Below are 11,504 nucleotides of genomic sequence, written 5' to 3' on the forward strand. Positions count from 1 at the left end.
TAAATTAATTAGACCATAGGCATTAAGTAAATGAGTTGAGATTAGGTTTAGCCTCAGCATAAAAACATAAAGAGTATTTAGAGTGTATATCATTTGCATTTATTGCAAATTCATTTTTATGAAGTCTTATTCAGTTTTTCAAAGACATTTTCCACACCTCCAAATTTCAGTGTGTGTGTGTGTGTGTGTGTGTGTGTGTTTACAGCCAAGAAAAATTGTTTGTAAGACTTAAACATACAATATATAAAAAATATAGAGAAACCTAAAAATATATTACAATATTTTATTATTTAGATATTTATTAAATATTTATATCAGTATTATAACTCAGTTAAATAATATTTCCTTAAGAAAATAACTGTTATACTAACAGTATAACATAACTGTTTTATGACACATAAGACATGCTCACCTATGCCATCTTTTTTGTTGAAACGGCAACAACAGCCTCTCAGCCCTTGTTTGCTACTTCACACATATACACCTTATGAAGAGTAGGAGTTTGAGGTAAAAATGTTGCCAGTGCAAATTGACTCAACTTACATCCATACAGGCAGGTCATTTGAGCTTCTCAATGACAAGAACTAAAGTACACACAAATTTGTCCACAAACAGTCAGAGACATCCGAGAGCTTTTATGGTATAAACAATTCACTGTTCGCAAGTTCTATATTATAGTAAGATAAGACAGTATTGTATCCATATACAGCCAACCAATGTTTAGCCTTTCACTATATATATATATATATATATATATATATATATATATATATATATATATATATATATATATATATATATATATATATATATATATATATATATATCTGTAGACCACCATAGATAATGTTAGTCAGGAATGCAATCGATTTCCCCCTTTCAAATCTATCTATCTATCTATCTATCTATCTATCTATCTATCTATCTATCATTCCTGACTAACATTACTATCTATCTATCTATAGAGATTTTGTGATTCATATATATATATATATATATATATATATATATATATATATGAATCATGAAATCTCTGATCTTTAAACATCTTCACAGTTCACATTTCCACTCTTTTTTTAATTTTCATTTTTTCTAATAATTAGTAATTCAGTTGATTGTCATTGAAGTCTTCAGATGACCTACCTGTATAGACATTGTGTATCTACAGTATTTGTAGAAGTATATCCACAAACCTACCTTCTTCCTAGATGTTTAGGGAAGTTCTTTGGTTGGTTGTCATTGAGAAGTTCAGATGACCTACCTGTATGCCCCAGTGGTATCTGAATCGCCTCCTCTTCATGCAGGTGGGGTGTTGGAGTATAAAAGCAGGTGGAGCTGATTTTAAGTTGCAGAGACTGTAATGTGTCTCTGGAAAAAATAACAGCAAGACTGAGGGGGGGATTCCAATAGATTCTGGAGTAAAATGGGGTTAGGAGTAAGTAGACTACATTTTAAATGTGTAATTCTTCTAATTACTTGGAAGTTTAATGTTCTTGGAAGTTTTTCTTACTTTATTTCAAGTCATCAACAAGTTATTATTTTAAATACTGCAATTTTATTTTTTATGAAACATTTTCACAGACTGGGGATGATAGGTACAACTTGGCAGCAACCTCTGAGAACGATGCTAAAAAGAAGAAAAAAGGAAAGCGAGACCAGAAAGATCTGGAAGAACTGAAGAAAGAAGTTGCTCTAGTAAGCAATCTCTAGTCAACTTTAAGTAAAATATACAGGCAATTTCTTAAGTGTAGCATAACTGAAAATGCAATCTCTCAAGTCACATCTTGTATTTGTAGCACACAAATGTTTTGGTAATTAATTAATACAATAATTAAAATAAGTAATTAATGTTGTTTCTTGCAGGATGATCATAAGTTGTCACTGGAGGAGCTTCAACGTAAATATGGCACTGATCCCCATAGGGTAAGTTCACCAATGTGTAACAAGATTTTATGTTTAGTGTACTAAAATTTATTATACTATTATACTGGGTTATGAATAAAATTGTATTGTGCAACTTTGCAGAAAACATTTTTTATTACTTTATTTTATTGTCATTTAAATATAGGTATGGAAATTAATTGTAACAAAGCACCAAATTTAATTGTTGCAGTTTACATGAATAATGTATTTATTTTACTTCTTTTCGGCTCATTTATTAAGGGTTTGACAAATTACCGTGCCAAGGAGATTTTTGAGCGTGATGGACCCAATGCTCTGACTCCTCCTCCTACTACCCCTGAATGGGTGAAGTTCTGCAAACAGCTCTTTGGTGGTTTCTGTACTTTACTGTGGATTGGTGCTTTCCTTTGTTTCTTGGCTTACACAATACAGGTTACCACAGAGAGTGAACCTGTTAATGACAATGTAAGACTAACATACATTTAAAGATTTCTTAAATATTTACAGCGTGGATTTACAGTCAGTCAACATAATATTATATATATGTATATTTTCTTTTAGCTATACCTGGGTATTGTACTTGCAGCAGTGGTGATGATCACTGGATGTTTCTCATATTATCAAGAGGCTAAGAGCTCAAGGATAATGGAATCCTTCAAGAAGCTAGTTCCACAGGTTAAGAAAACCTCAATGTATTGACAATACTGTTCTCTTTCAGTTCATAGACACTATAATTCATTTGATGGTATTTTGCATTTCATAGCAAGCCCTTGTTGTTCGAGACGGTGAGAAGAAGAGCATAAATGCTGAAGATGTAGTTGTTGGTGACCTTGTAGAGGTTAAGGGTGGAGACAGAATCCCTGCTGACCTGCGTATCATCTCTGCACAAGGATGTAAAGTAAGTTACTCAAAACTTGCATTAATAGCTATCATTAAAGTCATTACAGTCTTTTGGTAATACATGTTGGGTTGTTTTCTTTAAATTTGCAGGTAGACAACTCCTCTCTTACTGGAGAATCTGAGCCCCAATCTCGCACTCCTCAGTTTTCCCATGAAAACCCTCTAGAGACAAAGAATATTGCATTTCTTTCCACAAACTGCGTTGAAGGTAAGGTCATGAAAGAAAACAGAGCATATTAACAGGGAATTATAGAATTAGTTCTGTTTCAATTGCCAAGAGATATCAGTGAGTCATTTAGAATGGTTTGATATGAAATGGTAAATGGTAGAGAAACCTATCAGGAGTTGGAAAGTTTACACAGACAACATAGTAATTTTAAATATACAAAATGATTTTTCTGTTTGTTAAATATAATAATTTGTTTGTTTTAGTTTGTTTGTTCCTACACTCACTGTCCATTCTCTCTGCTCCACTGTCCAGAAAAGAACACTTACAGACTAGTCCATCCATGGCTAGTTTTTTCTTCCTTACACAGCTCAGCTATAGTGAAAAAAAATTAAAGGGGCAAAATGTTTTTGGGATATTTCGTTCCACTTTATATTAAGTGTCTCTAATGATTGTGTAGTTACACATGAAAAACATATGCAACAACAATGTAACTACTGATGAATTAGTACGTGTTACAGATGGATTACAGTAGTAAAGCTTATGTAATTACACAAATGGATCTTTATAGTTGTAACAGCATATTTTCTTTCATGTAATTACACAAATGTAATTACATTAGTAATCAGACTGGAACAAGATTTCTTTGGTCCAGAAACCTTTTCTGGCAATTATGTGTTAACTTACATTAAACTGCATTTGCCATAGTTTCTAACATTTAGTTAATATTTGTAATTGTTGAGACAATGTGACCAGTTTCAGCTTTAGACCATTCTGTAATGTGATAGTGGATGTCCATTATTTTACAATGTAACATTTATGAAATTATTTAAATGTGTTGCATTATTATTATCCCTAAGCAATTTCTATATTACCACTCAATTATTACACAGTACCTACATAACTATACAGGAACTGTCCACTTATTTCAAAGTGTAACTTTTACATAATTACTGAGGAATAACTGTGTTGTATCATGGTAACTTAAGTAAATTCATTATAGCTTTCTGTAATTACACAGTACTTACATACCAACTTGTAACTTTTACATAATTACTCTGGAATCATACTTAATTAACTACTTATCTCATTGTAACATATGGCATTATATTATAGTGACAGGACATTTTTAACACAGTCATCATTTTCTAGGTGAATTAAACTTATTTAGACAAGGTTAATGAAAGACTGTATTTTATGCACTGTAAAATACAGTATAAATGGTGATGTAAAGGTGCTATTGGGATTGTTGGTGATGTAGCATAAATTTACATGGAACTGGTAGCACTGATCATGCATTAACAGTGCCAGTGGGGCTAGGTACAGCCTTAGACAACAGGGAGGCCAGTGTGGATTTACGGTTGTTGATTGTAAAGGGTGAGGTAGGACTGTAAAACTGGCTTGGAGGGGGTAGGTCTGGGACGCCAGACTTCACTGTTGAGCCTTCTGGGGTGTTGTGGGCTTAATTCAGCAAAACACCAATGAGAGAAAGTGCCTGCCTGATGACCGCTGTGAAAAGCTAGTGATACAGTGGCTGGTATGGGTACTCATGAGCTGGGCTCAATGAGTAACCATAATTTTTAAGGATAGCTGCTTGCCGATTGGATCATAAATGACCACAGCAATCTTAGTGTTGAGGTGCAGGAATTTTGGTGGTCCTATGTGAAGCTGTAATGGATTGGTATAGGATATTTTACATCTTATCTTATGTATGTTTATAATAATATGTTTAGTAATATTAATTTAACACATTAAATAATTTAATAAATGTTACATTATGAAATATTGGACATCTGTTGTAATATCAAATTACATAATGGTCTAAAACTGAAATTGGTTGCAATGTCTCAACAATAACATAAATATTAGCTAAATGTTAGAAACTTTGGCAAATCTAGTTTAATGTCTTAATGTATGTTAATACATGCCTTGTTCCAGTCTCATTACTAATGTAAAACACATATGCTATTACATGTGTACTTACATATACATTGTTTCATACTGTAATATAATATTCCAGACTTTTGGTAATGTATTGGTAATTCCATAAAACATTAGAAAGAATTTAATCACCACCACTGTGAACAAATCTGTTTCTGAAATAAACACTGCTAACATTGCAACATAACTGTTTAATTATGCTGGAGAAAGAACTGTAATATTTATTCAGAAAATAAACTGTACATTCCTCCCATAGGTTCTGCCACGGGTATTGTTATCAATACTGGTGATCGCACTGTGATGGGTCGTATTGCCATTCTTGCCTCAAGTCTTGAAGTTGGACAGACACCAATTAATATAGAGATCGAACACTTCATACACATCATTACTGGTGTGGCTTTTTTCCTGGGGGGAACATTCAGCATTCTTTCACTCATCCTTGGATATGGCTGGCTCGAAGCTGTCATTTTCCTTATTGGACTCATTGTTGCCAATGTGCCTGAAGGTCTACTGGCGACAGTCACAGTAAGTAAATATTATTTTATTTTGTTACTTGACATCTAGGAATCAATGTGTATGCATGAAACACACCTTAACTTATTCAATCAAGGTCCTTGTGTTTTGGGTTCCATCCCCACCTCGGGTCAGTGTGTGTGAGTAGTTTATGTGTTCTTCGTGTATCTGCATGGGTTTCTTCTGGGTGCTCAAATTATCTCCCTTATTCCAAAACACTTGTCGTTAGGCGAATTGGCTATGCAAATGTGTCCATAGGTGCGAATTTCTGAGTGAATGTGTGAGTGTGTGTTGCTCTGTGATAGACTGGTGCCAGTCCAGGGTGTGTACCTGCCTTGTGCCCAGTGATTGCAAGTAGGATCTGGACCCACAGTAACCACAGTGAATAAATATTGGTAATAGGATTGAATATGCATTGCAAGTGTATGCAAGTATGCAAGTATCCATACGTGTGTGTGTGTGTGTGTGTGTGTGCAAGTGATGAATTGTTTGAGTGTGTATTTTCCTGTGATGGACTGGCACCCTGCTTAGTGTGTGTTCCTCTCTTGCACCCAATGTTACTTGGTACGGTGATGCTGAACAGGATTTAGCAGTTACAGAAGATGAATGAATATCAGATTGTGATGTCTAATTGCTATTATTACAAAATGTTCAGTTTTTTATAAGTGATTTATTTGTAAGTGATTTATAAGTGAAAAAATTCATTTTGAGTATACATCAAGAATAATTCTTCTTTTTAATCCATCATTTTTAGGTATGTTTGACTTTGACTGCAAAGCGAATGGCCAAGAAAAATTGCTTGGTGAAGAATCTTGAAGCTGTAGAAACTCTTGGCTCTACCACAACTATTTGCTCTGATAAGACTGGAACCCTCACACAGAACCGCATGACTGTGGCTCACATGTGGTTTGATAACCAGATCCATGATGCTGACACTACAGAGGACCAGAGTGGAACAGCATTTGACAGAAGCTCTTCTACTTGGAGTGCTCTTGCTCGTGTAGCTGGTCTGTGCAATCGTGCTGTCTTCCTTGCTGATCAGTCAAATGTTCCAGTTTTAAAGGTGTGTATGTATATCAGAGTAATAACTAAAGGTTCATTTTAAACAATGTTAAAATAGACTATTATATATTTAGTATAATATTTACCTGCCGTGTGAGCATCTAATATAAATTCTGCAAAAACATTGATATTGTTTTTATACTCTAATTTGGACATTAGAGTAAAATAGACATTTTTGTCTTTTGCAGAGGGACACCACTGGTGATGCCTCAGAGTCAGCCCTGCTAAAATGTATTGAACTGTGCTGTGGTTCAGTGAAAGAGATGAGAGACAAATACACAAAGCTTGCTGAGATTCCCTTCAACTCCACCAACAAATACCAGGTAGATTGTTTTCAGCGACTTAAAGAATCTTTAAAAAGAGACGGAATATCAAAAATACTGATACGCTAACCTCAAATGATGTGTCATACACCAGCTCTCAGTCCACAAGAACCCAAACTCTTCAGAGACTAAACATCTGCTTGTAATGAAAGGAGCTCCTGAAAGAATTCTGGACAGATGCTCAACCATCTTGCTTCATGGAAAAGAACTTCCTTTGGATGATGAGATGAAAGATGCTTTCCAGAATGTTTATGTGAAATTGGGTGGCCTTGGAGAAAGAGTGCTAGGCAAGGAACATGGACAATAATGCAGTCTACTATACGTTTCAATTATTTTATTCCTCTAGATACAATGCATAAGTAACATGGAAAACGTGTAATCTTTTCTTTCAGGTTTTTGCCATTTTAATCTACCTGATGATCAGTTCCCTGAAGGATTTGAATTTGATATAGAAGATGTCAATTTCCCCACTGAGAACCTGTGCTTTGTTGGCCTCATGTCCATGATCGATCCACCACGTGCTGCTGTACCAGATGCCGTGGCTAAGTGCAGGAGCGCTGGAATCAAGGTACAGCATATTACCGCATATGTCTGAGAGTGAGACACTATTTTCAGAACCACAGTACTTAATTTAACTTCTTCAAATTTCTCAGGTTATCATGGTCACAGGTGATCACCCAATCACAGCAAAAGCCATTGCTAGGGGTGTGGGTATCATCTCTGAGGGCAGTGAGACAGTAGAAGACATTGCTGCTCGTCTGAAAATCCCTGTTCAAGACGTCAATGCCAGGTAAACAGGAATCTGAAAATATTCTATGAACTGACATTCATTCTATTTGGCTAATAAAAATGTTTTTGCAGAGATGCAAAAGCCTGTGTGGTCCATGGTGGAGAGCTAAAATCTATGACCCCAGAGCAGCTGGATGATATTCTGAAGTATCACACTGAGATTGTGTTTGCTAGAACATCTCCTCAGCAAAAACTGATTATTGTGGAAGGTTGCCAACGCCTGGTACGGTTCATTAGTACACCAAAAACATCAGTTTAAGCATAGTAGGAATTTTTGGTTCTTCCTATTACCATGATATTATTTTATTCCTCTCAACAGGGTGCCATAGTGGCTGTGACTGGTGATGGTGTGAATGATTCCCCTGCTCTGAAGAAGGCTGATATTGGTGTAGCTATGGGTATTGCTGGGTCTGATGTCTCCAAACAGGCTGCTGACATGATTCTCCTGGATGACAACTTTGCCTCCATTGTTACTGGAGTAGAAGAAGGTTGAAAATACAGAAAATGCAAAGCCCTTTGCATGTTGATTTTGTTTAGATTTGTGTAACAAATTGAAATTCTTTTACCAGGTCGTCTTATATTTGACAACTTGAAAAAATCCATTGCATACACACTGACCAGTAAAATCCCTGAGATGTCACCCTTCCTCTTCTTCGTCATTGCTGGCATTCCTCTTGCTCTGGGCACTGTCACTATTTTATGTATTGATCTGGGAACAGACATGGTAAGGATTAAGACATTTCACCTAAATATTATAATGCTGTAAATAACTGTACAGTGGGTGCAATGGGTAATCATGCTAACCTGCTTTTGCACCTTACAGGTACCTGCTATTTCTTTGGCCTATGAGGGCCCTGAGAGTGATATCATGAAGAGGCAGCCCAGAAATGCCAAAACAGACAAATTAGTGAATGAAAGGCTCATCAGTATGGCTTATGGCCAGATTGGTAAAATAACACAACAGTCTTCTTTCCAACAAATATATATATATATATATATATATATATATATATATATATATATATATATATATATATATATATATATATATATGGATTTATAAAGATGTATGTTTGTGTAGATAAGACTTATGCTCTACCATAGCAAATTCAAATAATGATTTGTGTAATGAAGTGGATTGAGTAGTGCATTACACAGCTTCCCTCTACATAGAACTCTAGAGTATAACGTCCTATACAAGTAACAGTATGTGCAACACCATGCCATTTCATATGTCTACACTGGTAAAATAATTATATAATTCTATCATAAAATAATCTGAAAACCTAACGTCATTAAGTCTAATTTCCATTCAAATATGATTTTCATTTATAGGGATGATGCAGGCAGTAGGAGGGTTCTTCACCTATTTTGTGATCCTTGCTGAAAATGGATTCCTGCCCCTTTTTCTTATTGGACTGCGTGTTAATTGGGATAATCCGTATTGTAATGACTTGGAGGACAGCTATGGTCAGCAGTGGGTATGTAGTATTAATTAGAGGTAATAAAGTTGGGACTTTCCAAATATACATATCAAAAGCTGAATTTCTTAACTCAGTATGCTTTTGTGTATTTTTTCAGACTTATGAACACAGAAAGATTGTGGAGTACACATGTCACACTGCATTTTTTGTCAGTATTGTGATTGTTCAGTGGACTGACCTGATCATCTGTAAGACCAGGACAAACTCTCTCATACACCAGGGAATGAAGTATGTGCCATTCAGAAATGTACATATACAAAACAGTCATATAAGCCTACAGACATGCACTTCATTTATACTTATATTTGTAAATTGTTATTATTTTAGAAACAAAGTCCTTAACTTTGGCCTGCTTGAGGAGACAGCTCTGGCAGCCTTCCTGTCCTACTGTCCAGGAATGGATGTTGCTGTTAGAATGTATCCACTCAAGTAAGTTCTGCCTTCAGAAAGAATGTTTGTAAAAGGTAATGATGATCAAGATGAAAAATAACATAATATTTTCAATATAATATTATTGGATTACTTAGTGAAATATAAATGATGAGCATCAGTATAACATATCATCCTAGCATAGCATTAATATAAATAGGTCATATAACACATATGCCCTTATGTCATATAATACATTGCATATTACTACACTTAGCTAATTAAGCCCTTAGACTAGTACAAAATTAAATGAAACTTTTCCTTAGACCGAACTTCAACTATATGATCCCAATCAGCAATTATTCTAAATATATTTATATGTTTGTAATATAAAAATATATATTGAGTTTACCATGTACTTGGTTAACTCTAATGCACAACAATATAATGAAATGAATATAGTACTAGTATACCCAACCATATGTAACTATAGTAACTATATTTACTCTGTTTTAGACCCTGGTGGTGGCTGTGTCCTGTGCCATATTCGCTCCTCATCTTTATCTATGATGAGGTCAGGAAATACATCCTTCGGCGACAGCCAGGAGGTAAGATGCTTTAGCTTAAGTTACATTAACTTTGCTCAGTATTATACATTTTGCAGTAACAAATAGCTTGAAATAACAACTATAGATTTGTATTAAATTGTAATGTTAAATATGCAGCATTAGTACAAAAACAGACATTCTCTAATTTCTGTTTCTTTTATTTTAGGTTGGATAGAGAAAGAGACATACTATTAAAAAAAAAAAAAAAAGCAGTGACCTCTATTCCCCAAATACATCCATGGTCACATTACAAACTGCTAAATACTGAAAAGAATGACAAAATACAAGTGATTTACTCAAGAGAATGTGTTTTGTGTATTTATTATATTGTTCAACAACTTTACCCAACATGATTAATTGTAAATTACTTAGTATAGTTATGAAAAATATATATATGAATTTATTATACTTTTATTTTTCCATGTTATTACCCTGAACTTAGATCTAGAATTTTTCTGCTGAATATAGTTCTTCATTATTTCCTCAAAAATTGCTTTTCACTGAAATCACTCTGGTCTAATTAAAGGCTGTAGGGTGGATGGTATATATATATATATATATATATATATATATATATATATATATATATAAAAGCTTATTGAAAGCCAATCATATGGCATTCAAATACAGAGTACAGTATGTAATTCCAATAAAATATTTGTTACTGACATCACATTACATTTTCAAATCCAAAGCCTTGTAAAATACATCTCCCTTAAGTGAAGAATGTATAAGAACAGCACATCTGCTCAAAGTGGATATCACTAGTCACTAGGAGCATACCAAAAGTCAAGACAGCTCAGTCTTCAGTCTTAATCATTTTACACGTGACAAACCACAGGTAATGATCCAAGCAATTGACCAAACACAACACATCTATGTCTTACAGTGTTACCTTTACAATGTATTGATTACTTCAATATAGCACAGACTTGGCAACCTAGTTGAACAAATCACTGATCAAACAAATTTGTAACTGATCATATTTCTAAAATAATTTAGTGTAGTCTATAATGGTAAATGAAGTACAATATGATGTATATTTTTTGTACTTTAGTCACTTCATATTCCTTTTAGTGAGGAATATCAATTAATATTTAACTGATATTGTGGTTTATCCAGAAACGATCACGTTGAAGCCACCCATGTGGTCCTCACGAAAGAAAAAAAAGTGTTGGAATGGACCTTTAAAGCCTCTTTAATATTACAAGAGCCTAACATCCTCCCACAGGGGCATCATTCTGTTCTAAAGGGGGTGGAACATGATAGTTTCCATGGCAACACATTTATAGGCCTGAACCCGCAGTGTGTAAATAACGTTTGATATTTTTAGCTTTCACTTTGAAGATGCTCATTCTTACACACACACAAACTGTACAGTGCTGGTCAAATTCCAGTAGAAATTTTTCAACATTTAAAAGGATTTGAGTGCTAACATGCAGGATTC

At 34.4% G+C, this 11,504-nt stretch overlaps 1 protein-coding gene across 1 annotated transcript; it reads left to right on the top strand.

Annotated features, from left to right (window-relative positions):
• The first annotated feature begins 1,331 nt into the window (after window positions 1-1,331).
• LOC136687197 (sodium/potassium-transporting ATPase subunit alpha-1-like) lies at window positions 1,332-10,379 on the top strand. The gene is made up of 22 exons (XM_066661495.1): window positions 1,332-1,435; window positions 1,582-1,695; window positions 1,864-1,923; window positions 2,164-2,367; window positions 2,464-2,577; window positions 2,666-2,800; window positions 2,893-3,010; window positions 5,166-5,434; window positions 6,177-6,485; window positions 6,673-6,807; window positions 6,902-7,094; window positions 7,200-7,375; window positions 7,461-7,597; window positions 7,669-7,819; window positions 7,916-8,084; window positions 8,166-8,320; window positions 8,420-8,543; window positions 8,932-9,077; window positions 9,178-9,308; window positions 9,408-9,509; window positions 9,966-10,057; window positions 10,224-10,379. The coding sequence occupies exons 1-22, from the start codon at window positions 1,424-1,426 to the stop codon at window positions 10,250-10,252; spliced, it is 3,075 nt and encodes a 1,024-aa protein (XP_066517592.1). The 5' UTR covers window positions 1,332-1,423; the 3' UTR covers window positions 10,253-10,379.
• The last annotated feature ends 1,125 nt before the right edge of the window (window positions 10,380-11,504 follow it).

This window comes from Hoplias malabaricus, chromosome 2, assembly GCF_029633855.1.
Source record: "Hoplias malabaricus isolate fHopMal1 chromosome 2, fHopMal1.hap1, whole genome shotgun sequence".
NCBI lineage: Eukaryota > Metazoa > Chordata > Actinopteri > Characiformes > Erythrinidae > Hoplias > Hoplias malabaricus.